This window comes from Heterodontus francisci, chromosome 3, assembly GCF_036365525.1.
Source record: "Heterodontus francisci isolate sHetFra1 chromosome 3, sHetFra1.hap1, whole genome shotgun sequence".
NCBI lineage: Eukaryota > Metazoa > Chordata > Chondrichthyes > Heterodontiformes > Heterodontidae > Heterodontus > Heterodontus francisci.
Window position 1 is genome coordinate 169,229,605 of NC_090373.1, and position 27,744 is coordinate 169,257,348.

The 27,744-nt window shown below is 44.4% G+C and overlaps 1 protein-coding gene across 1 annotated transcript; it reads right to left on the reverse strand.

Moving 5' to 3' along the window:
• Nucleotides 1-238: 238 nt before the first annotated feature.
• Nucleotides 239-27,741, reverse strand: LOC137353298 (myelin and lymphocyte protein-like). Its single transcript, XM_068019421.1, has 4 exons — nt 27,655-27,741; nt 19,740-19,907; nt 8,368-8,490; nt 239-316 (listed from the first exon to the last, which is right to left on the reverse strand). The coding sequence occupies exons 1-4, from the start codon at nt 27,739-27,741 to the stop codon at nt 239-241; spliced, it is 456 nt and encodes a 151-aa protein (XP_067875522.1).
• Between the last annotated feature and the right edge of the window lie 3 nt (nt 27,742-27,744).

Here is a 27,744-nt window from a genome sequence, read left to right on the forward strand (position 1 = left end):
TAAACAAGGTACAAGCTATCCATAAGATATGCAACCTTTAACACTCCCACCCTTTACATATTAAACGCATTTCATATCCTATTTGTTCTATTGTGTAAACCCGGTTATATATAAATGCTGTAATTACAGTTGCAATGAGAATAATGTAAAACAATATTAAGGAGAGAGCAATCAGTAATTTTGAGAAGGGGGCAAAATCTTCTGGCAAGTTGCTGACATTTGCTGCTTGTCTTGACGCTCATGAGGAGGATTTCCATCTACGTATCGACAACATTGCGTGCACCATGTAAAGTAAGGTGGCTAAGAATGCAAACACCTGAAACAGAAAAACACATGAATGTTTGAAAGGAAAATAATATATTATGAAGAAAGCTTTACCCAGAGCAGATTTGTGCCATCTTACAATCTGCTTTCTATTCTGCTGATCATCACTATCCAGTGACGCTGCTATATCATCAGCAGCATCATTACTACCACCTTCTTGCCTGGAGCTGTTAACATGGCACAGAACAGGCAAGGGAAGAAAAGAATTTCAGCTTCAATTATGGTGAAAGAAATTTGTATGCACTTCTTACCTTTCAAGGTGAACATCACTTGTGCTGAGGAAGGCTTTTCTGCTTTGGACATCCAGGGGCTAATTCTAACCACTGGATTGGAATTGGGTGAAATGTTAAAATGTTTAAATCTGCCCAACCTGCCTCCAACACACCTACTTCCAGTTTTAATGGTGATAGGACGGAGTGGTGGACAACCAACACTCTTCCTGCCCAATTACCTTCCTCCTGAATAAAAGTAGGAAATGCTGGAAAATAATAGAATTATGGAATCATAGAAAATTTACAGCACAGAAGGAGGCCATTCAGCCCATTGTGTCTGTGCCAGCTGAAAAAGAGGTTCCCATCTTAATTCCACTTTCCAGTCGTTAGGACCTCAGAGAGAATATTAATGTGAAAAATACGAGATATGAATCCCCAGAACAATTTAACAAATTACATTAGATTTCACTGGTAGCATATGTGGGGAAAGAAACAGAGTTAACATTTCAGATCAATGACCTTTCATCAGGAGTTCGAATGAAGAGTCATTGACCTGATCCGTTAACTCTGTTTCTCTCTCCACAGATGCTACCTGACCTGCTGAGTATTTTCAGCATTTTTTGCTTTTATTTCCGATTTCCAGCATCCACAGTATTTTGTTTTGTTCCAATCTTCTTCCTTGCCCAACATCGGACCCTATCATGCCATCAGAATCCCCCATCCAAAGATTCCCAGTGCCGATCCCTATTCTGGGATCATGGATTAGACCATTCCTCCAGGGATTGGGGACCACCCCCTCAAGGATCCAGACCCAGTACCATCTGCCCCCCAACCACGAAGACACTAACTCAGTTGCAGGCAGCTTATCTGCTCCTGGGGCTGCGGCCTCCTCCAGTGTATTCCCCAACCACAAGGGGACAAAGCCTGTCCATCAGGCTGGCTTCTGGGAGGGGAATCTACTCGAAAACAGTAATGCATGATGTAGAGTTACAACTCCACAGCATGTGTGGACCGGAACAAAACTCCTGAAATTAGCACTGTAGCACTGAGATGCACAGACCAAAGCGTGACGGGTTTGTTTCCTGGTCTCTGCTAAGTTTGCTGATTCAGCTGTGGCTGCAACTGAGATGTTACATCTGACCTCAACACCGGTAGCTATGGAGATAGTGGATGCATTGGTGATCATCTTCCGAAATTCTATAGATTCTGGAGTGGTTCCTGCAGATTGGAAGGTCGCTAATGTCACCCCACTATTTAAGAAGGGACGGAGAGAGAAAACAGGGATTTACAGAACTGTTAGCCTTACATCAGTCATTGGGAAAATGCTAGAATCTATTCTAAAGGATGTGATTCATGGACACTTGGAATAATAATGATCAGATTGGGCATAGTCAACATGGATTTATGAATGGGAAATCATGTTTGACGAACCTGTTGGAGTTTTTTGAGGATGTTACTAATAGAATTGATAAAGGGGAGTTGGTGGACGTGGTATACTTGGATTTTCAGAAGGCTTTTGATAAAGTCCCCCACAGGAGGTTGGTTAGCAAAATTAAAGCACATGGGATAGGAGGTAATATACAGACATGGATTAAGGATTAGTTAACAGGCAGAAAGCAGAGAGTAGGAATAAACGGGTCATTCTCGCATTGGCAGGCTGTGACTAGTGGGGTACCACAGGGATCAGTACTTGGGCCCCAGCTGTTCACAATATGTATCAACGATTTGGATGTGGGGACCAAATATAATATTTCCAAGTTCGCGGATGACAGAAAACTAGGTGGGAATGTGTGTTGTGAGGAAGATGCAAAGTGGCTTTTTTTTAATTCATTCACGGGATGTGGGCATCGCTGGCCAGGCCAGCATTTATTGCCCATCCCTAATTGCCCTTGAGAAGGTGCTGGTGAGCTGCCTTCTTGAACTGCTGCAGTCCATGTGGGGTAGGTACACCCACAGTGCTGTTAGGAAGGGAGTTCCAGGATTTTGACCCAGCGACAGTGAAGGAATGGCGATATAATTCCAAGTCAGGGTGGTGTGTGACTTGGAGGGGAACTGCAGGTGGTGGTGTTCCCATGTATTTGCTGCCCTTGTCCTTCTGGTTGGTAGAGGTCGCGGGTTTGGAAGGTGCTGTCGAAGGAGCCTTGGTGCATTGCTGCAGTGCATCTTGTAGGTGGTACACACTGCTGCCACTGTGCATCGGTGGTGGAGGGAGTGAATGTTTGTAGATGGGGTGCCAATCAAGCGGGCCGCTTTGTCCTGGATGGTGTCGAGCTTCTTGAGTGTTGTTGGAGCTGCACCCATCCAGGCAAGTGGAGAGTATTCCATCACACTCCTGACTTGTGCCTTGTAGATTGTGGACAGGCTTTGGGGAGTCAGGAGGTGAGTTACTCGCCTCAGGATTCCTAGCCTCTGACCTGCTGTTGTAGCCATGGTATTTATATGGCTACTCCAGTTCAGTTTTCGGTCAATGGTAGCCCCTAGGATGTTGATAGTGGGGGATTCAGCGATGGTATTGCCGTTGAATGTCAAGGGGAGATGGTTAGATTCCCTTTTGTTGGAGATGGTCATTGCCTGGCACTTGTGTGGCGCGAATGTTACTTGCAACTTATCAGCCCAATCCTGGATATTGTCCAGGTCTTGCTGCATTTCTACACGGACTGCTTCAGTATCTGAGGAGTTGCGAATGGTGCTGAACATTGTGCAATCATCAGCGAACATCCCCACTTCTGACCTAATGATTGAAGGAAGGTCATTGATGAAGCAGCTGAAGATGGTTGGACCTAGGACACTACCCTGAGGTACTCCTGCAGTGATGTCCTGGAGCTCAGATGATTGACCTCCAACAACCACAACCATCTTCCTTTGTGCTAGGTATGACTCCAGCCAGTGGAGGGTTTTCCCCCTGATTCCTATTGACCTCAGTTTTGCTCGGGCTCCTTGATGCCATACTCGGTCAAATGCTGCCTTGATGTCAAGGGCAGTCACTCTCACCTCACCTCTTGAGTTCAGCTCCTTTGTCCATGTTTGAACCAAGGCTGTAATGAGGTCAGGAGCTGAGTGGCCCTGACGGAACCCAAACTGAGCATCACTGAGCAGGTTGTTGCTAAGCAAGTGCCGCTTGATGGCACTGTTGATGACACCTTCCATCACTTTACTGATGATTGAGAGTAGGCTAATGGGGCAGTACTTGGCCGGGTTGGATTTGTCCTGCTTTTTGTGTACAGGACATACCTGGGCAATTTTCCGCATTGCAGGGTAGATGCCAGTGTTGTAGCTGTACTGGAACAGCTTGGCTAGGGGCGCGGCAAGTTCTGGAGCACAGGTCTTCAGTACTATTGCCGGAATATTGTCAGGGCCCATAGCTTTTGCAGTATCCTGTGCCTTCAGTCGTTTCTTGATATCACGTGGAGTGAATCGAATTGGCTGAAGTTTGGCATCTGTGATGCTGGGGACTTCAGGAGGAGGCCGAGATGGATCATCAACTCGGCACTTCTGGCTGAAGATTGTTGCAAATGCTTCAGCCTTATCTTTCGCACTGATGTGCTGGGCTCCCCCATCATTGAGGATGGGGATATTTGTGGAGCCACCTCCTCCAGTTAGTTGTTTAATTGTCCACCACCATTTACGGCTGGATGTGGCAGGACTGCAGAGCTTAGATCTGATCCGTTGGTTATGGAATCGCTTAGCTCTGTCTATCGCATGCTGCTTACGCAGTTTGGCATGCAAGTAGTTTTGGGTTGTAGCTTCACCAGGTTGACACCTCATTTTGACGTATGCCTGGTGCTGCTCCTGGCATGCCCTCCTGCACTCTTTATTGAACCAGGGTTGGTCTCCTGGCTTGATGGTGATGGTAGAGTGGGGGATATGCTGGGCCATGAGGTTACAGATTGTGGTTGAGTACTATTCTGCTGCTGCTGATGGCCCACAGCGCCTCATGGATGCCCAGTTTTGCATTGCTGGGTCCGTTCGAAATCTATCCCATTCAGCACGGTGATCGTGCCACACAACATGATGGACGGTATCCTCAATGTGAAGGCGGGACTTCGTCTCCACAAGGACTGTGCAGTGGTCACTCCTACCAATACAGTCATGGACAGATGCATCTGCGGCAGGCAGATTGGTGAGGACGAGGTCGAGTATGTTCTTCCCTCGTGTTGGTTCCCCCACCATCTGCCGCAGACCCAGTCTAGCAGCTATGTCCTTTAGGACTCGGCCAGCTCGGTCAGCAGTGGTGCTACCGAGCCACTCATGGTGATGGACATTGAAGTCCCCCACCCAGAGTACATTTTGTGCCCTTGCCACCCTCAGTGCTTCCTCCAAGTGGTGTTCAACATGGAGGAGTACTGAGTCATCAGCTGAGGGAGGGCGGTAGGTGGTAATCAGTAGGAGGTTACCTTGCCCATATTTAACCTGATGCCATGAGACATCATGAGGTCCGGAGTCGATGTTGAGGACTCCCAGGGCAACTCCCTCCCTACTGTATACCACTGTGCCACCACCTCTGCTGGGTCTGTCTTGCCGGTGAGACAGGGCATACCCAGGAATGGTGATGGCAGTGTCTGGGACATTATCTGTCAGGTATGATTCCATGAGTATGACTATGTCAGGCTGTTGCTTGACTAGTCTGTGGGACAGCTCTCCCAACTTTGGCACAAGACCCCAGATGTTAGTAAGGAGGACTTTGCAGGATCGACAGGGCTGGGTTTGCCGTTGTCGTTTCCGGTGCTTAGGTCGATGCCGGGTGGTCCGTCTGGTTTCATTCCTTTTTATAGACTTCGTAGCGGTTAGGTACAACTGAGTGGCTTGCTAGGCCATTTCAGAGGGCATATAAGAGTTAACCACATTGCTGTGGGTCTGGAGTCACATGTAGGCCAGACCAGGTGAGGACAGCAGATTTCCTTCCCGAAAGGACATTAGTGAACCAGATGGGTTTTTACAACAATCGACAATGGTTTCATGGCCATCATTAGACTAGTTTTTAATTCCAGATTTTTATTAAGTTCAAATTCCACCTTCTGCTGTGGTGGGATTCGAACCCATGTCCCCAGAGAAATACTCTGGGTCTCTGGGTTACTAGTCCAGTGATAATACTACTACACCACCGCCTACCCTATGAAGGGGATTTGGACAGACATAGTGAGTGGGCAAGAACATGGAATATAATGTGGAAAAATGTGAGGTTATTCACTTTGGTAGGAGGAACAGATATGCAGAGTATTTCTTTATTGGTAAGAGATTAGAAAGTGTAGATGTACAAAGGGGCCTGGGTGTCCTTGTTAATAAATCACTGAAAGCTAACATGCAGATGCAGCAAACAATTAGGAAGGCTCATGGTATGTTAGCCTTAATCGCAAGAGGATTTGAGTACAGGAGTAGTGAAGTCTTGCTTCAATTGTATAGAATCTTGGTTAGACCGCACTTGGAATACTGTGTGCAGTTCTGGTCTCCTTACCTTAGGAAGGATATTATTGCCAAAGAGGTAGAGCAATGACGATTCACCAGACTTGTTCCTGGGATAGCGGGACTGTCCGATGAAGAGAGAGTGGGGAAACTGGGCCTGTATACTCTAGAGTTTCAAAGAATGAGAGGTGATCTGATTGAAACCTACAAAATACTTCAAGGGATAGACAGGGTAGATGTTTCCCCTGGTTGGGGTGTCTAGAACCAGGGAACACAATTTCTAAATAAGGGGGAAGCCACTTCGGACAGAGATGAGGAGAAATTTCTCTTAGTCATAGAGAGATACAGCACTGAAACAGGCCCTTTGGCCCAATGTGTCTGTGTTGACCAACAGCCACCCACTTATACTAATCCTACATTAATCCCATCTTCCCTACCACATCCCCACCATTCTCCTACCACCTACCTACACTAGGGACAATTTACAATGGCCAATTTACCTATCAACCTGCAAGCCTTTGGCTGTGGGAGGAAACCGGAGTACCTGATGGAAACCCATGTGGTCACAGGGAGAACTTGCAAACTCTGCACAGGCAGTACCCAGAACTGAACCTGGGTTGCTGGAGCTGTGAAGCTGCAGTGCTAACAACTGTGCCACCACCCCCCACCTCCCCACTTACTCACAGGGTCGTGATTCTTTGGAATTCTCTACCCAGAGGACTGTGGAAGTTCAGTCATTGAGTATGTTTAAAATAGAGTTTGACAGATTTCTAAATACAAATAACATAAGTGGATATGAGGATAGTGTTGGATAAAGATAAACTGGATGATCAGCCATGATCATATTGAATGGTGGGGCCTGCTCAATGGGCTGAATGACCTACTGCTGCTCCTATGTTCCTGTGTCCTAGTTTCCTGGTCTCAATCACTATCGGGTATCTCAAGCTGCCTATACTGAGATTGACGCCCAGGTTCACATGAAGAACAGCAGCAGGCATATGTGGAAATGTACCCGGTAAAGTTGGTGCTTTCAGGAGAGGAAGGGCGAAAATTAAAAAGATTATGCTCCAGTGTGAAATCACTAAACTTTAGCTCAGTCCCTAACCATCATCATTTATGGGTTCTCTTTCACCTAGAAATTAATATCAGCAAACAAACATTTATTGCGTTATAATATCATTCCTCTGTCTGTTCCATAACTTTCCTCTATCTGATCCTTTCCTCGAACAGATCAGGCATGCTCTAATTGAATGCTTGAACAGATTTGAGGGGTTAAACAAGTTATCCTGTTCCTATGTTCATTCCTGTATTACTTACTGGAAGTGTTAACCTATTTAAATTAAACTGTTTTACAACAGCAACAATAATTTGCATTTATATAGCGCCTTTGATCTCGTAAAAATGTCCTAAAACCCTTCACATGAGAGTTGTCAAACAAAATTTGAAACTGAGCCATATAAAGAGCTACTAGGCCCAATTAGAGGTAGGTTGGGGTGTCTTAAAGGAGGAGGCAGAGGTGGAAAGGTTTATGGAGGAAATTGAAGAGTTTAGGGCCTAGGCAGGTGAAAGCACGGCTGCCATTGGTGGAGCGATTAAAATAGCAGATGCAGAAGAGGGCAGAAATGGAGGAGTGCGAACATCTTGGAGTACTGTAGGAGGTTACAGAAATAGGGAGGGGCGAGGCCATGGAGGGAGCTGAAAACAAGGATGAGAACTTTAAAATTGAGGCTTTGCCGAACCGGGTGCCAATGTATATCAGCAGGTGATGGGTGAATGGAACCTGGAGCGAATTAGGATGTGGGCAGAAGAGTTCGTGTGAGGTCAAGTTTATGGAGGGTGGAAGATGGAAGGCTGACCAGGATTGTGTTGGAATATTCAAATCTAGAGTATGGATGAGAGTTTCAGCAGAGATGAGAGCTGAGGCGGGGGTGCACTCCATCCTAACTTGGAAATAAATTGCCATTCCTCACTGTCGCTGGATCAAAATCCTGTAAGTCCCTCCCTATCAGCACCAGATAGACTACAGCAGTTCAAGAAGGCAGCTCACCACTACCTTCTCAAAACCAATTAGTGATAGGCAACAAACACTGGCCTAGCCAGCACCACTCACGTCTAATAAAACAAATTTAAAAATAGTTACAGAGGTGGAAGCAGGCAGTCTACATCTGCATTAAAAATGATTAAGGAATGGGATAAAAACAGGTTCAGTGTGCATCTACTATTATCACAAGCTGTCTTTTGTCACTTCAATTTCCGGTTAAAAAATATTGGCAAACTGTTGGTTAATGTTCTTCTGTTTGATACTGATGATTCTTTACTCAAAATGATTGGGCTTATTTTGTCTGTTTGTTAAACTTTGTACTAATCCCCTAAACAGCAAAGATTCTGCACAAGTGAGAGCGAGTATATCAGCAAATGCATGATGACTTACTGAGGCAGCAATGTTGGTTTTGTAAATTTTACCAACGCTGATAAAATTGAACCTTGTGTCTCTAGCCTCCATAACTGCAATACTTAAATAAAACAGAGCCGCGATGAAGTGGTAGAAAACATCCTGCAAGAGAAGAACAATCACAGAATGAGAAACTAGTTCACACAATCATTTTACAATTGGCTCCCTGAAAGTTTCAGCTGGTAAATGCATGGAGATAAGCCAAAGGGGTCCCAGTAGGGACACTGCAATAGTTGTCCTTGAGCTAGACTTTCCACTTTTGGTCCTTCCCTTTACTAGAAAGTGCAGGTGTGAGGACAGCACAATCAAAGAATTCACTAACTTGAATTCACCAGCCTTACATTTGAAAAATGGCAAGTTGGCTGAGATACCAGAGGGCAGCAGGTATCACTGAACTGTATCCTAGTAAGAGCCAGCACCTTCAGGAGAGGATAGGAGGAAACAGAAGGGTCCAAAATAAAATTGCCAACAAAAAACATTTACAAAATACAATTGTGTAATGAGTAGCTTCTTTCAGTACTGTTTATACTTTATGATTGTCCCCGGCACAAATTTCTAACTAATTTAAGATTTTTAAATCTTAATTCCTTTTATTCATTTTTTTCGACAATGTTCTTTTCCTCCCACTTTCTCGTTAAGGAATTTGCATACCTGCAGATAAAAATAACTGTACAAAACTTTCGCAGTTATGTAAGGCTGAAATAACTAGAAGGCTTGGGATTCTAGACAAGGCCTTTCTGTCATTGTCAACACAGGTAATCATAGAATTTTACAGCACAGCACAGATGTGATCGGAGACACTAGCAGCAGCAAATTAGAAAGAGTGCAGGGGAACAGGGTGGACCTGATTGGTGTATTTCCAAAAAAGCAAGGAATGATGTCACAAGACAGCAAGTTGGTAATTGGTTGGTGAATATTAGGAAGTGTCTCCAGCTGCTTGAGCTCGACCTCAGGATTTATGAACTTGAGGGGCAACTGGAGTCACTGCGGAGCATCAGGGAGGATGGATCATACATGCCAGGAGGTGGTCACCCCACTGGAGGTAAGAATTCAGGATAGTAGACGGGTGGTCATCCAGAAGAGTAGGAAGAGGCAGGAGGTGTGTCATTCCCAAACAGGTACTCAGCATTGGAGACTGTCGGGAGTGACAACACCTTGAAGGAGTGCATTCCAGACCATGGCACAAATGGGAGAAGGACTGCACCAGAGGAAGAGGAGAGCAGGAAATTCTTTGGTTAGGGGGATGAACAGGCATTTCTGTAACCGTCATCATGATTCCCCCATGGTGTGTTGCCTCCTGGTAAAGGACATCTTGGAGAGGGTGCAGCATTTTCTGCGGGGGGAAGGAGTGAGACAGAAGTTATAGAAACATAGAGTCATAGAGTTTTACAGCACAGAAGCAGGCCCTTCGGCCCAACGTGCCTGTGCTGACCATCAAGTACCCGTCCAAAATTAATCTCACTTCCCCGCTCTTGGCCCGTAGCCTTGTATGTTATGGCGTTTCAAGTGCTCATCCAAATACTTCTTAAGTTGTGGTACATATCAGTACCAATGACATTGAGCGCAAGTATTGAGGTCCTTCAGTTAGATTTTCAGGAGGTAGGGAGGAAGTTACAAAGTAGGACCTCGAAAGTAGTAATCTCTAGATTAGTCCCAGTGCCACACACTAGCGAGAGTAGAAATAGGAAAATAGGCACAATCAATGCCTGGCTTGAGACATAGTGCAGGAGGGAGGGCTTCAGATTCATGGGACCAGTTCCGGGGCAGTAGATACCTATTCAAAACGGATGTGTTGCACCTGAACAGGACTGGGACCAATGCCCTTGTGAGGAGGTTCACTGGTGTGGGTGGAAGGGTTTAAACCAAATTGGCAGAGGGGTGGGCACCAGCATATAGAAGTAGAAAAGTGGAATAAGGTGCATAAAGGAGTGAGAGAGTTGGCTAGTACTAAAAAAGGAAGTTGTACCATATTAGATCAGAGCAGACTAAGAAGGACAAATTGGACAAAGTGTGACAAGTAAGGTTGGTGAGCTATAAGCACAAATTGCTGTGTGGGCATATGATACAGTGGCAATGATAGAAAAGTGGCTTAAAATTGGTGAGAAATCAGCACTTACTATTCGAGGGAACAAATTGCTCAGAAAAGATAGGGAAGAAGAAAAGGGAGGTGTGGTGGCAGTACTGATTAGGTAAGACATTGCAGTGTTGGAAAGAGAGGATGTCCTTCGGGCCAAAAGACAGAATTTTTTTTTTAATTCATTCATGCTGTGAATGGTGGTGGACAATTAAACAACTAACTGGAGAAGGTGGCTCCACAAATATCCCCATCCTCAATGATGGGGGAGCCCAGCTCATCAGTGCGAAAGATAAGGCTGAAGCATTTGCAACAATCTTCAGCCAGAAGTGCCGAGTTGATGATCCATCTCGGCCTCCTCCTGAAGTCCCCAGCATCACAGATGCCAAACTTCAGCCAATTCGATTCACTGATATCAAGAAACGACTGAAGGCACTGGATACTGCAAAAACTATGGGCCTTGACAATATTCCAGCAATAGTACTGAAGACCTGTGCTCCAGAACTTGCCGCGCCCCTAGCCAAGCTGTTCCAGTACAGCTACAACACTGGCATGTGGAAAATTGCCCAGGTATGTCCTGTACACAAAAAGCAGGACAAGTCCAACCCGGCCAAGTACCGCCCCATTAGCCTACTCTCAATCATCAGTAAAGTGATGGAAGGTGTCATCAACAGTGCCATCAAGTGGCACTTACTTAGCAACAACCTGCTCAGTGATGCTCAGTTTGGGTTCTGCCAGGGCCACTCAGCTCCTGACCTCATTACAGCCTTGGTTCAAACATGGACAAAAGAGCTGAACTCAAGAGGTGAGGTGAGAGTGACTGCCCTTGACATCAAGGCAGCATTTGACCGAGTATGGCAAAACTGAGGTCAATGGGAATCAGGGGGAAAACCCTCCGCTGGCTGGAGTCATACCTAGCGCAAAGGCAGATGGTTGTGGTTGTTGGAGGTCCATCATCCGAGCTCCAGGACATCACTGCAGGAGTACCTCAGGGTAGTATACTAGGCCCAACCAGCTTCAGCTGCTTCATCAATGACCTTCCTTCAATCATAAGGTCAGAAATGGGGATGTTCGCTGATGATTGCACAATGTTCAGCACCATTCGCAACTCCTCAGATACTGAAGCAGTCTGTGTAGAAATGCAGCAAGATCTGGACAATATCCAGGCTTGGGCTGATAAGTGGCAAGTAACATTCGCGCCACACAAGTGCCAGGCAATGACCATCTCCAACAAAAGAGAATCTAACCATCTTCCCTTGACATTCAACGGCATTACCATCGCTGAATCCCCCACTATCAACATCCTAGGGGCTACCATTGACCGAAAACTGAACTGGAGTAGCCATATAAATACCGTGGTTACAAGAGCAGGTCAGAGGCTAGGAATCCTGAGGCGAGTACCTCACCTCCTGACTCCCCAAAGCCTGTCCACAATCTACAAGGCACAAGTCAGGAGTGTGATGGAATACTCTCCACTTGCCTGGATGGGTGCAGCTCCAACAACACTGAAGAAGCTCGACACCATCCAGGACAAAGCAGCCCACTTGATTGGCACCCCATCTGCAAACATTCACTCCCTCCACCACCGACGCACAGTGACAAAAGTGTGTACCATCTACAAGATGCACTGCAGCAATGCACCAAGGCTCCTTCGACAGCACCTTCCAAACCCGCGACCTCTACCAACTAGAAGGACAAGGGCAGCAAATACATGGAAACACCACCATCTGCAAGTTCCCCTCCAAGTCACACACCACCCTGACTTGGAACTATATCGCGGTTCCTTCACTGTCGCGGAGTCAAAATCCTGGAACTCCCTTCCTAACAGCACTGTGGGTGTACCTACCACCAAACAGAGAGGAATATGTACAGGAGCAGTGGATGATCACATGAATCCATAGACAGAAGGAAATGTCCTGCATAAGGATCAATCTTTAGAGCTTGCGGAAAGACCAATCACTGGGATAAAATGTGCAGAACAAGGCAAGAAGGAGGTAGATGAGTCATTAGAGCTAGAGTAACAGGGCAAATGAGTAGTGAAAGAAACCAAAATATCCATGCCCTGGAAGATGACGATAGGTTTGAGAACATGATAGACATAGGAACCATAAAATTGCATGAAATTTCTGGATGTGATTGGTCCTGAAGCAAAAAAATTCACATGACCATTCAGATCAGGAAGAGGGTGAGAAATAAGCCCAAAAGAAAAAATCTGAAGGTGAAGATTGATACTGGAGCGCAGAGTAACATCATCCCGCTCAGACTATACCAGAAGATCTTTCCTGAAGATTTGGAGGAAAATGGTTATCCAATGAAAGGTGCTCTGAAACCAAACAACGTCAAACATACAAGGGAACTGAGATTCAACAGCTAGGAACACACAAAGGAGAAGATGTTAACTCTATGTTCTATGTCACTGAAACACATGGTCGTGCTATCCTGGGGTTGTGCAGTTGCAAACAGCTGCAGGTTATCTCAGTAAACCATGAGCTGAAGGAGGCAGCACTGAGGGTTGAAGACAGTACACCCATTGAAAAGCACCCTCCGATCAGAAGCAAAGAAGATCTGTACAAATGTACCCGAGTGTTTTGATGAGACGGTTGGATGCTTTGAAGATTTTGAGTATCACATCACTATTGACCCAGTGATGAAACCAGTGATTCATCCCCCACATAAAGTCCATCATCCATTGGAGCAGATCGACAAGAAATATCTATGTAAAGCACCAGCAAGACTACAGAGGTTACTCTTTAGTCTACAGAGTCACAATTTCATTCTGAAATGAAAGCCAGGAAGAGAAATGGTGCTGGCAAATACCCTATCTCAGTTGTCGCCACAGGAGAAACTTGAGATAGAAGATCTAGGTATAAAGATTCATCACCTAGTGAATGTAACACCACCGAAACTTAGTAAAATTAGAGATAAGACCAGCAAGGACGAGGAGTTACAGATGCTGTCTCAGCAAGTGATCCAGGGATGGCCTGATAAGATACAGCAAGCATAATAGTGATGTGATACTCAAAATCTTCAAAGCATATAACCTTCTCATCAAAACACTCTGGGTACATCAGTGATGACATCTCACTAGAAGATGGTGTTCCGCTGGCCGGATCCAGAATAATCATACCAAAACAATGCCGGAAGAACCTCTCCAAAAGATACAGGAAGACCACATGGGAATGGAGAAGTGTAAGCTCAGAGACAGCTCAGCTGTGTACTGGATAGGCATATACAAAGACATCGAAAATATGGTGTCTACATGCAATGTATACCAGAAGTACCGAAACACACAGCAGAAAGAGGAGATGATAGCTACTGAATTACCACCAAGAGCATGGCATACTGTAGGAGCCGAATTATTCACTCATAATGAAGAATGGTATCTCATCGTTGCAGACTACTACTCAAAGTTCCCTTTTATTCAGAAGGTAAAAGACTTGAGAGCCACAACAATCATCTTAGCAGTATGAGCTCTATTTGCTGAGCAAGGGATTCCTGAAAGATTAATATGTGACAATGGCACCCAATTACATCCAGAGAATTTAAGTAATTCACTGACCAGTATGGGTTCAACTCATCACTACACTACCCACGGGTACAGGGGTTCATAGAAAGACACGTCCAGATGGTCAAAAGACCCTTGTGAAATGCTAAGAGACGAAGGAAGACCCAAACCTGGCCTTATTGTCACTCCGATCCACACCTCTGAAGGCCGACATGAAATCACCAGCAGAGCTGTTAATTGGAAGAAAATATAAATCAACTTTGCCAAGCAAAATGCATCCTTCAAGTAACCAGGAGGAAGTGAGACAACAACTGACTGAAGCACAGGTAAGAGGAGAGCAACACTTCAACAAGCATGCTAAGTCTCTCGCTGAGCTGTTGAAAAGACAAACTGCACATGTACAGGATCCGATCATGAAAACCTGGAGCCCAGCACAAGTTGTTGGGGAAGTTAGACATTGAGACTGAAACTGGTAACCAAATGAGAGGAAACAGAATTCGACCTACATCTGAGCTGGAACAACAGAAAAGACCATCAATAACACTGGAAATATCACTATCCAGTGAGACAACATTAATAACATCGCCAGCAAGTGACACAACATCGCCTGTGCAGTGTGCCAATTCACCACTGAGAGCAACGAATGCCAAATCTACAAGATGGAGGCACAACATGTTGCCACCTAAACGATACCATGAATAATATTGGTAGAAAAGCCCCTAAAAAGGGGTTCAGATTATTTCCAAAAGTCAATTGATAATCTTTAGTTTAAAGGAAGGTTAATGACTGGGACAGTTATATTGAGACAGGGGCATTATGTTTTAAAGGAAGAGCGATGTTATATATTGTTATATTCTCTTGAAAGTGTTAGGAACTAATTGTTAGGTATAAGTGTTCCAGTGGGACCACATTCATGGCTGCACTGGAGAGTCATGTGATGTGTAACAGGGAATCAGTCTCAGACAGTCCTACACCAGGCAGTATGCTGGCTGAATGAATAAACAAAGACTCCAGCCTTTCCAAGTTTAAAATATAATTATTTCCAGCATCTGGGAACCAGAAAACAACCAGAAGATGTAACACCCAGTATGTTCTCGGTCCAACTAGGAAGGAGACATTGCTGGATCTGGAGCTGCAAATGAGGTGGGCCAAGTGGACCAAGTGTCTGTGGGGGAATACTTGGGTAAGAGTGATCATCATATCATAAGGTTAGATTAGTAATGGAGAAGAGCAAGGAACAATAAAGTAGAAATTCTAAAGTAGAAGAGGGCTAACTTCAATGGGATGAGAGGGAATCTAGCCAGGTTAAAAAGGAACCAAGGTCAGAGCTCCTTGGATGACGAGGGAGATAGAGAATATGATGAAACAAAAATGAGGGTGTATGATGCATGTCAAGTGAATTCTTCAAGCAAGGACCAGGCCAAATATAATAAGTTGAGAGAGGAAGTGAAGAGGAAAATAAGACTGGCAAAGAGAAAATGTGAAAACAGAATGGCAGTTAACATAAAGGGGAACCCAAAGTCTTCTACTGACATGTAAATAATAAGTGGGTGAGGTGAGATCTAATAGGGACAAAGAGGGTGATATATACTTAGGGGCTCAGGGCAAGGCCAGAATACTTAAATCATACTTTGTATCGGTGTTTACTAAGGAAGAGGATATTGACAAAATATCGTTAGAAGCAGAGATGGTAGAGGTACAGGATGGGATGAAAATTGATAGGCCGGATATACTGGAAAGGCTGGCTATACTTAGTGTGGGTAAGTTGCCCGGTCCGGATGGCTTGCATCCCAGGTTGCTAAAAGAAGTTGGAATGGAGGTAGTGGAAGGGCTGCCATAATCTTCCAATCTTCCCTAGATAGGGGGCAGGTGCCAGTGGATTGGATTCTAGAAAGGGTGTAAGGGCATTCCTAATAACTACAGGCTGGTCAGTTTAACATCAATGCTGGGTATGGTTTTAGAAACAATGGGCAGAGAAAAAAAAATCAACAGACATTTGGAGAGTTAATTAAGGAGAGCTAGCATGAATTTGTCAAAGGCAGATCATGCTTGACTATAATTGAAGTTTTTGATGAAGTAACAGAGAAGTTTGATGAAGGGAATGTGACAGATGTTATCTGTATGAAATTTAAGAAAGCATTTGACAAAGTAACACATAAAAGGCTGGTTAACAAAATTGAGGCTCATGGAACAGGAGGTTCAGTGTCAGCTTGGATAAAAGCTTGACTTCAGGACAGAAAACAGAAAGCCATAGGAACATAGGACTTAGGAGCAGAGGTAGGCCATTTGGCCCTTCGGGTCTGCTGTGCCTTTCGATAAGATTGTGACTGATCTGGTTGTGGTCTCAACTCCACTTTCTTGTCTGCCCCCCATAACCCTTGACTCCTTTGGCTATCAAAAATCTATATAACTCAGCCTTGAATAAATTCAATGATCCAGCCTCCACTGCTTTCTGGGGGGAAGAGAATTGCATAGACTAATGACCCTTTGAGAAAAAAAATCCTCATCTCTGTCTTAAAAGGAAGACCTTTTATTCTTACACAGTGTCCCTTAGTTCTAGTCTCCCCCACAAGAGGAAACATCCTCCTGGTATCCACTCTATCAAATCACCTCAGGATCTTCTATGTTTCCATGAGATCTCCTCTCATTCTTCTAAAATCCAATGGTTATAGGTTCAATCTGTTCAGCCTTTCTTTATAAGATAAGCCCTTCATCCCTGGAATTAGTTGAGTGAACCTTCTCTGAACTACTTCTCATGCAATTATATCCGTTTTCAAATAAGGAGAACAAAACTATACACAGTACTCCAGATGTGGTCTCACCAAGGTCCTGTACAGCTGCAGTAAAACTTCTCTACTTTTATACTCAATTCCCCTTGCAATGAACACCAACATCCATTTGCCTTCCTAAATACTTGCTGTACCTGCATACTAATCTTTTGTGATTCATATGCCAGGACACCCAGATCCCTTTGTAATTCTGCAATCTCTCTCAATTTAAATAGTATACATCTTTTCTATTCTCCATTCCAAAGTGGAAAAGTTCACATTTTCCCACATTATACGCAATCTGCCAAATATTTGCCCACACACTTAACCTATCTATATCCATTTGTAGCCTCTTTACCTCCTCTTTACAACTTACTTTCCTTCCTATCTTGGTGTCATCAGCAAATTTAGGTACGATACATTTGGTCCCTTCATCCAAGTAATTGATATAAATTGTAAATAGTTGAGGTCCCAGCACTGATCTTTGTAGCACTCCACTAGTTACAGCTTGCGAATCCGAAAAAGACCCTTTTTATCCCTACTCTCTTCTCCCTATTAACTAACCAATCCTTTATATGTTACTCCAAACTCTTATCTTGTGTAGTAACCTTTGATGTGGCACCTTCTCAAATGTCTTTTGAAAATCTAAGTACACCACATCTACAGGTTCCCCTTTATCCACCTTACTTGTTACTTTCTTGAAGAACTCTAATAAATTAGTTAAACACAATTTCCCTTTCACAAAACCACGATGACTCTGTCTGATCCCATTATGATTTTCTAAGTATCCTGCTATAACTTCCTTAATAATGGATTCTAGTAATTTCACATGCTTGCTAACTTCTATCTCAATGGGCTGAATTTTATGGGCCCCACTGAGATGGGTTTGGAGGCAGGAGGGGCCCATAGAATTGTGATGGGAGGCAGGGTAGATCGCCTTTCCACTCAGAGGCCAATTGAGACCCTTAAGTGGCCAAGTAACGGCCACATAAGGGTTTCTTCCTACCCCCGCTGGGATTTAACCAGCAGCGGGGCGCCTCTGCCACGCGGGGAGGTTGCCTAGTAAAATGAGGTGACCTCCTTGCGGCTTGTGGCTGGGGACTCCTCTGTGGGCAATCTGTGGCCCACAGAAGGCTCCTGCCAGGAATACCTGCATCAACCTGGACACCCCTCCCCACTGCACTAAATGCCCACCCTTCCCGCACCCCTCCCGCCCCATCAGCAGGGTCTGCCGGTCTGTCCCTGACCAACCCTGCCTTGCTTACCTTGGATCTGGGTTCCAGTGCTGGGTCCAAAGCCTCTGCAGCACCGGCAATTGCCATTGGTCCCAGTGGCGCTGATGATACTGCTGAGCTGCCGGCCCTGTGATTGAGCCAGGGAATGGGATTGATTGGATTGCTCTGCAGAGAGCCAGCATCAACTCAATGGACCAAATGGCCTCCTTCAATGCTGCAGTAACTCTATGATTCATCCCATCGTGCCTGTGCTGTGTCTCTGTAAGAGCAATCCACATTTCCCTGCACTTTCCTTCAGCCAACTTTACCAAAACAAATTCTCTGGTCATTATCACATTGTTTCTTGTGGGACATTGCTGTGCATTTCACACACTGCAACAGTGACGACACTTCAAAAGCTCTTAATTGGTTGTAAAGCACCCTGCAACATCCAGAGGTCATGGACAACACTTTATAAATGGAAGTCTTTCTTTATTCTTAATTTTTTTTTCTCCCCAAAATCCACCTCTTATTACAAATTCTGCCTTCACCACTGTTGCTGGTTGGTCATTCCATATCCTAACTATCAAATCTATATCAAAATTCTCCTAACCTCTGCCCTCATTCTTTTTGTGATTATCTGAAATTTATATCTCCTAGTTATCAATTCACTAACCAATGGAAATAGTTTTCCCTCATTTATTTGATCAATAAAGCTGCTTTAATAATGATCTAAGGTCACTCAACAATGTGTTTCAAAGCAGTTTCTATCTTGTAATGCGGGTAAAATAGTTTTATATTTTCAAATACTCTTGCAGAGCCAATCACTGGGATACAAGTAATAATGTCAGTTCCATGAAAATGATATCAAAAAGAAAAGTCCTGCAAGTTAAACACCACCTTACTCATGTGCATCTGTGCCACACCCGCCTTTTTATGTTTAGTCTTTTTTTCTTTTTTCTTTTTTCTTTGGTTACTTCATTTTAGTTCTTTTTTTAGTTTGTTTAATTTGTTTCTACTGTGCCTACCCACTGTTTCTGTGTTTTTTTTTTATGTTTGTGCTTGGAGTGCTTTGTGCTTTACAGTCAATTCACACCCTCTCTGCACTAACGCCTTGTCTTTCAGCACACCATTAACATACCATTTGCCTTTGTTCCATAACCTTCTGGTCAGTTATTCTCTGTGACCTTGTCCTATCAACACCTTCTCTTTTTTTATTTCTTGCCCCACCCCCCGCTTTACTTGCTTAAAACCTTTTACATTTCTGATATTTGTCAGTTCTGAAGAAGGGTCACTGACCTGAAATGTTAACTCTGCTTCTCTCTTCACAGATGCTGCCAGACCTGCTGAGTATTTCCAGCATTTCTTGTTTTTATTTCAGATTTCCATCATCCGCAGTACTTTGCTTTTATTTTATTGCTGTGACCACCTCTGGCCACTGATCTTCTGCTCCCACCCATTGGCAGCATGAAGTTCAGACCCAGCAGTTATAACATATCAGCCTGAATTTTGGGCTAGGTGTTAAGTTTTGCACCCGCCTTCACCTTGTTCCCCAACTCACCACCATCTCACCCCCCCACCCAACTCCACCTGACCTGGCCAAAACATGCTGGGAGTTAAAATACACCTCTTCACCCAGTGGGGTAGTTCTTGAAATTGTACAATAGTATATAATAGCATGTCGACAGTCTATTCTGTACATCTCTCCCAATTTTTTCCATTATGGAAAGAAAAAATGAACAGACTATTCTGCTGTGTAATATGGATTTCCTAGAAGGTCACATACGTACCACTGCAGTCCACCCAGATGAATTCTTCTGAACTCCAATCATGTATAGTATGAACAGCAATGTAGTTATACTAAAGCAGAAGACGGAAACAAACATCAACCAGCCTTGAAGGTCTGAAATTGGAATTTTAGTAGAAGCCACAAGGATCCAAACTAGACCACCAAAAACCTAAAAAGGCAAATACAAAAAAGTTAGATATAAAACCTCTAGCCAGGTCTAGCCTATATGTGACTCCATACCATGTGATTCACTCATAATACCCTCTGACGAGTGATTCAGAGCACTCAATACCCATTGTTTTACTTAATTGATGGGCAATGGATAAGAACATAAGAAATAGGAGCAGGAGTAGACCATATGGTCCCTCGGGTCTGCTCTGCCACTCAATACGATCATGACTGATCCTCGGCCTCAACTCCACTTTCCTGCCTGCTCTCCATATCCCTTAATTCCCTGAGAGACCAGAAATCTGTCTATCTCAGCCTTAAATATATTCAACAATGGAGCATCCACAACCTTCTGAGGTAGATAATTCCAAAGATTCACAACCCTTTGAATGAAGAATTTCCTCCTCATCTCAGTCCTAAATGATCAGCTGCTTATCCTGAGACTGTGCCCCCATGTTCAAGATTTTCCAGCCAGGGGGAAAAACCTCCCTGTGTCTACCCTATCAAGTCCCATCAGAATATTGTATATTTAAATTACATCACCTCTCATTCTTCTGAATTCCAGAGCGCATAGATTTACTATTATTGCTATCACAGAGACATGGTTGAGGGAGGGACAGGACTGGCAGCTCAATATTCCAGGGTATAGAATCCTCAGGTGTGACAGAGATGGGTGTAAGAGATGAGGTGGCATTGCACTGTTGATCAAGGAGTCAATTACTGCAGTAAGGAGGGATGATATCTTAGAAAGTTCCTCAGATGAGGGCATATGGGTAGAACTTAAAAACAAAAAGGGGGGCAATCACTTGGCTAGGAGTTTACTACAGGCCTCCAAACAGTCAGGGAGAGATAGAGGAGCAGATATGTGGGCAAATCTCAGAGAGGTGTAAAAATAATAGGGTAATAATAGTGGGGGATTCCAACTTCCCCAATATCAACTGGGATAGTCTTAGTGCAAAAGGCTTAAAGAGGGCAGAATTCTTAAAGGGCATGCAGGAGAGCTTCTTGAGCCAGCACGTAGAAAGTCCGACAAGAAAAGGGGCATTACTGGACCTAATCCTAGGGAATGAAGCTGGACATGTGGTAGAAGAGTCAGTGGGGGCGCATTTCAGGAATAGTGACCATAACTCTGTAAGATTTAAGGTAGTTATGGAAAAGGACAAAGATGGACCGAAAATAAAGGTACTGAATTGGGGGGAAGGCCAATTTCAATATGATAAAACAGGATCTGGCCAAAGTGGACTGGGAGCAGCTACCTGTAGGAAAGTCTACATTAGACCAGTGGGAGTCATTCAAAAAGAAAATAGTGAGAGTTCAGGGCCAACATGTTCCCGTAACGGTGAAGGGTAGGAACAATAAGTTCAGGGAACCCTGGATGTCAAGGGATATAGAGGATTGGATAAGGAAAAAAAGGGAGGCAGATTCAGAGGGCTGAAAACAGCGGAGGCCCTAGAGGAGTATAGGAAGTGTAGTGAGGTACTTAAAAAAGTAATTAGGAGAGCGAAGAGGGGGCATGAAAAAACACTGGCAGACAAGATAAAGGAAAATCCTAAGGCATTTTATAAGTATATTAAGGACAAGAGGATAACCAGGGAAAGAGTAGGGCCCATTAAGGACCAAAGTGACAATCAGTGTGTGGAGCCGGAGGACAAAAGTGAGGTTTTAAATGATAACTTTTCATCTGTGTTCGCTATGGAGAACGATGTAGGTGTAGCAATCAGGGAGGGGCATTGTGATATACTTGAAAAAATTAGCATTGAAAGGGAGGAGGTACTAGTGGTTTTAGCGGGCTTAAAAGTGGATAAATCCCCAGGCCCAGGCTGCTATGTGAGGTAAGGGAGGAGACTGCAGGGGCTCTGGCACAAAATTTCAAATCCTCTCTGGCCACAGGAGCAGTGCCAGGACTGGAGGACAGTGAATGTGGTATCATTATTCAAGAAGGGTAGCCTGGATAAACCAGGTAATTACAGGCCAGTGAGTCTAACATCAGTGGCAGGGAAACTATTGGAAAAAATTCTGAGGGGCAGGATTACTTTCCACTTGGAGAGGCAGGGGGTTAATCAAGGATAGTCAGCATGGCTTTGTTAGAGGGAGATCATGTCTAACAAACTTGATTGAATTTTTCGAGGAGGTGACTAGGCGTGTAGATAAGGGTAAAGTAGTTGATGTAGTTTACATGGACTTCAGTAAGGCTTTTGATAAGATCCCGCGTGGGGGATTGTTTAAGAAGTTAAGATCCCATGGGATCCAGGGCAATTTGGCAAATTGGATCCAAAATTGGCTTAGTGGCAGGATGCAGAGGGTAATGGTCGAGGGTTGTTTTTGCAATTGGAAGCCTGTGACCAGTGGTGTACCACAGGGATCGGTGCTAGGACCCTTGCTGTTTGTAGTGTACATTAATGATTTAGACGAGAATATGGGAGGTATGATCAGTAAGTTTGCTGATGACACGAAAATTGGTGGTGTCGTTAATAGTGAGGAGGAAAGCCTTAGATTACAGGATGATATAGATGGGCTGGTAAGATGGGTAGAGCAGTGGCAAATGGAATTTAATCCTGAGAAGTGTGAGGTGATGCATTTTGAGAGGACTAACAAGGCAAGGGAATATACAATGGATGGTAGGACCCTAGGAAGTACAGAGGGTCAAAGGGACCTTGGTGTACTTGTCCATAAATCACTGAAGGCAGCAGCACAGTTAGATAAGGTGTTAGGAAGACATATGGGATACTTGCCTTTATTAGCTGAGGCATAGAATATGAGAGCAGACAGGTTATGGTGGAGCTGTATAAAACATTGGTTAGGCCACAGCTGGAGAACTGTGTACAGTTCTGGGCACCACACTATAGGAAAGATGTGATTGCACTGGAGAGGGTGCAGAGGAGATTCACCGGGATGTTGCCTGGGCTGGAGCATTTCATTTATGAAGAGAGACTGGAAAGGCTAGGGATGTTTTCCTTAGAGCAGAGAAGGCTGAGGGGAGATATGATTGAGGTATATAAAATTATGAGGAGCATAGATAGGGTACATAGGAAGAAACTTTTTCCTTTAGTGGAGATGTCAGTAACCGGGGGGCATACATTTAAGGTAAGAGGCAGGAGGTTTAGAGGAGATTTGAGGAGAAAATGTTTCACCCAGAGGGTGGTTTGAATCTGGAACTCATTGCCTGAAGGGGTGGTAGAGGCAGGAACCCTCACGACATTTAAGTATTTAGATGAGCACTTGAAACGCCATAGCATACAAGGCTATGGGCCAAGTGCTGGAAAATGGGATTAGAATAGATAGGCTTGATGGCCAGCACGGACACGGTGGGCCAAAAGGCCAGTTTCTGTGCTGTATAACTCTATGACTCAGCCTGTCATCATAGGACAACCCTCTCATCCCAGGTACCAATCTAATCAACCTTTTCTGTGATGCCTTCAATGCAAGTATATCCTTCCTTAAATATAGAGACCAAAACTGCACACAGTATTCCAGGTGTGGTTTCACCAAAGCCCCGCACAATTGTCGCAAGGCTTCCTTATTGTTGTACTCCAATGCCCTTGCAATAAAGGCCAACATGCCACTTGCCTTCCTAATTGCTTGTTATATCTGCATACTATCTTTCTGTGTTCCCTGTACAAGTACACCCAAGTGTCTCTGAACATCAACATTTACACGTTTTTACACCTTTTGAAAAATATTCTGCTTTTCTATTCTTATTACCAAAGTGAATAACTTCACATTTCCGCACATTATACTCCATCTGCCAGCTTGTTGCCAACTTAATTAGTCTGTCTATATCTCTTTGCAGCCTCTTTGTGTCCTCACAACTTACATTCCTACCTAGCTCTGTATCGTCAACAAACTTAGATACATTACTTTTGGTCTCTTTGTCTAAGTCATTAATATAGACGGCAAATAGTTGAGGCCCTGTGGCACTCAACTTTTCACAGCCTGCTAAATTGAAAATGCCCCATTTATCCCTACTCTCTGCTTCCTGTCTGTTAAGTATGAGTATGAATACAGCAACAATTTCACTATTAACAAGTGCAAAACCTAAAATACCAACAGAGGCTCTAGGATTCTTAAAAAAAAAAATCTGTTTTCTTTCAGAAAATGTATTTTATTTCATAATGTGAATTCGAAGCCAAGGAGTGCTGTCATCATTCCAATCAGCCACAATCTCACACATGCACAAACTGGAAAAGATATCACCTTATACACATCCTATAGGTTCATATCCTTACTCAACAGCATTCATTGAAATCTTGGGCGTACAACTAGATTTAGTGATGTCCAAGCTGGTCCACCAGAACTAAACAAGGTTCATACAAGAGTACCAACCAAGTGACAACACCAAAGAAGCAATCTGTGTGATCCACCACTGCAATAAACAGCAACATCGTCCCATATATATAAATATATATATATGGATATATAGAAGCAGGCATGGAGGAGGAAGTCGATGTTTGACTTTGAGCCAACCATTATACATCTCTCCTGGTTTACATTTCAAATCATTGGAGAGATGCATAACTAGGGACTAGTCCGATATCGCCTGATTTACACAATAGCTCAAAGATAAATTTACCCCAACTCTTTTATATTACTGCAGACCTCCATGGCCGATACTGAATGTATAAAAAAGCAAAAGCCTCATGCAAAGGATGATACTTCCCGCAGAAAAAAGGAACTGAATTTTCAAATCAGGGTCGAGAACTCGATGCCCGGATGATTTCCGTGTCCCAGCCCTGCTCCTCAGCTGCAAAACTAATGCATCACGATCTTAAAGTGGTAATGCTCTAATTGAACAGGCGGCAAAATCGATGCCCTCACCCTCAAAATCGGTGTCCATCCATCTCCCCCCTCTCTCTCCCCCCTTCTCTCTCTCCCCCCTCCCTCACTATCCTATCTCTCCCTCTGTCTCCCCTCCCTGTGTCCACGTCACCCTCTCTCCCTCTCTCTCTCTCCCCTCTCTCTCGCCCCTCTTTCCCATTCCCTCGCTCTCCTCCCTCACCCCTCCCCCCACTCTCCTCTCTCTTTCTCCATTCCCCTGTCCCCCTCTCTCTCCCTTCTCTCACTCCCCTCTCTCTTTTCCCCCTTCTGTGTCCATTCCTCTCCCCCTTTCCCCTCTCTCTCTCCCTCCCCCTCTCTCTCCCCCTCCCTCCCTCTCTCTCCCCTTCTCCTCCCTCCCCCTCTGTCTCCCTTGCCCTTGATCTCCCTCTCTCCCCACTCTCCCTCTCTCTCCTTTCTCTCTCCCCCCTCTCTCTCTCCCCCTCCCTCTTCCCTCTTTCTCTCCCTCTCTCCCTCTCCCTCTTTCTCCCCTCTCTCTCTTTCCCTCTCTCTCTCCCCTCTATTTTTCCTCTCTCTCCCCTTCCTCTCCCCATCTCTCTCTCTTCCCCTATCTCCCTCGCTGTCTCTCCCCCTTCTCTCTCCCCCTTCTCTCTCTCCCCTCCATCTCTCTCTCCCCTCTCTCTCTTCCCTCTCTCTCTCCCCTCCCTCTCCCTCTTTCTCCCCTCTTTCTCCCCTCTTTCTCCCCTCTTTCTCCCCTCTTTCTCCCCTCTTTCTCCCCTCTCTCTCCCCTCTCTCTCCCCTCTCTCTCCTCTCCCTCTCCCCTCTCTCCCCTCTATCTCTCTCCCCTCTCTCTCTCTGCCCCCCTTTCTCTCCCTCTCTCTCTCCCTCTCTCTCCCATCCCTCTCTCTCTCTCCCTCTCTCTCCCCTCTCTCTCTCTCTCTCCCTCCCTCTCTTTCCTCTCTCTTTCTGATAGTTGCAGAGAATGGGAACTCTCCCCGGAGCAGTTTTGTGATTGGTGCATTTATAAAAAAAATTAACTGCTGTCACTTTAACGACTGACAGGTGCTAGGATCGGGAACAGCAGCTTCCAAACTCAGGACAAGTTTGGAGTTTTCGGCGGGCTTTTTAAAAAAAATTGGTGCCCGTCGGAAAACCACCAAGTTGTCCTGCATTTGGAAGCAGCGGACTCTGCTCCCAGCACCTGTCAGCTGTGAAAGTGACGGCTGTGAACTTTTTAAGTCGGACTTGTCTGGAAAAAAGAAGCCAATGGGAAATTTCACATTCCAAAAATTACCAGTCATGGACCCCAAAATTGTTACCATGGTGTCCATATATGGGCATGTCGTCGACCCCTGCTGTTTGCAATCTGCAGAACTGCGATGCATCAGTAACCTGTTGCAGTGACCACTAACAGCAGAAAAAACAGCTTTTTTCTCTGTCACACCTAAACTGAGCATATGCAGATTAGTTGGGAGAGTACAGGAATACCTGGTAAACATTTATGTTCAATAAATTATATTTAGTTTATTTTATTTGGAATAATTTGCCTTTTTAACAGCATTGTTCCAATTTTAAACTGCCCTTTCTTCAGTATTTTTTTTTCATTCGATATGCGTCTGCAATAGAAATAAAAATCAGGAGAGATGTAGAAAGGGCAGTCAACTCATTATCACCCATCTTACATGATTGCACAAAGCTAAGATCCTACCCCTTCGCTATCCATTCCCCCGTTCTATTGTAATTCCCTATATTCCTCTGCTGTCACTCCTCTCTCACTGTCTCTCTCTCTCTCTCTCTCTGTCTGTCCACTTCTCTATCCTTTTTCTCCCTCTACATGTCAACTGGAGTATTGTGTCCAATTCTGGCACCAAACTTTAGGAAGGATGTTAAGGCATTAGACAGGTTGCAGAAATGATTGACGAGAATGGTTCCAGGGATGAAGAACTTCAGTTCTGTGGATAGGTTGGAGAAGCTGGGCTGTCCTTGAAAAGAGAAGATTAAGAGGAGATTTGTCAGAGATGTTCAAAAGCATGAGGGGTCTGGACAGAGTAGATAGGGAGAAACTGTTCCCATTGATGAAAGGATCAATGACTCAGCACAGTTAATTTTAATTATAATTTAACTTTTTTTGTAGTTCTTTTATCTTAAACTAAAAGTTTGGCACGTTTGACTATCTTGAACCAAAATACACGCAGAAGATTCATTCTAAATCTAATGATTTTTTCTTAAAATTTTTTCCAGAGGATGCCAATTTTCGGTGATTGGCAAAAGAAGCAATGGCGACATGAGGAAAATTTTTTAGGGCAACAAGTTGTCAGGGTCTGAAATGCACTGACTGAGAGTGTGGTGGAGGCAGATTCAATCAAGGCCTTCAAAAGAGAACTGTATAATTTACTGAAGGGAAAATGTTGACAGGGCTACAGAGAAAAGGCAGGAGAATGGGACTAGTTGAGTTGCTCTTGCAGAGAACTGGCTCAGACACAACAGGCCAAATGGTCTCCTTCTGTGCTGTAACCATTCTGTGATTCTATGTTCTCTCCACCCCCCACCCCCCCGCCCCCTCTTGTTTCTTTATCTCCCTTCTCTCTCTCCCTTCTCTCTCTCTTTCCTTGGCTCTCTTCTTTCCTTCCTTTTTCTTTCCCCTCTTTCTCTACCCCTCTGTCCCTCTCCTTTTGATCAGAATGTCCCTTTTGTGTGCATGTTTTTTTGATCTCGGTCATTTTTATCCCCTTCTCTCTGTCTATTCTTCTCCACTGTTCTGGTGTTCCTTTGTCTCTTTCGATTTTCTTGATGCTTCTCATTTTTTCCACACTGTTTGATGAAATTCTCTGCTTTATGAGCCCCAGTTAACCATTACATACTGTCTGTCCATATTGGAATACCAAGGATCAAGGCAAAGACACACAGCAATTAGAGAATGAACAAAGAAACACATTTTCAGCAACAACTTAATAAAATAATGCAATGTTACTCACAAATTCACCTATCATCAGGAACTCTGGAAATGTCGTAAACACTTTCCACCCAGATGGTATGGGACTACCTGAAGCTGCAGCTGACATGGT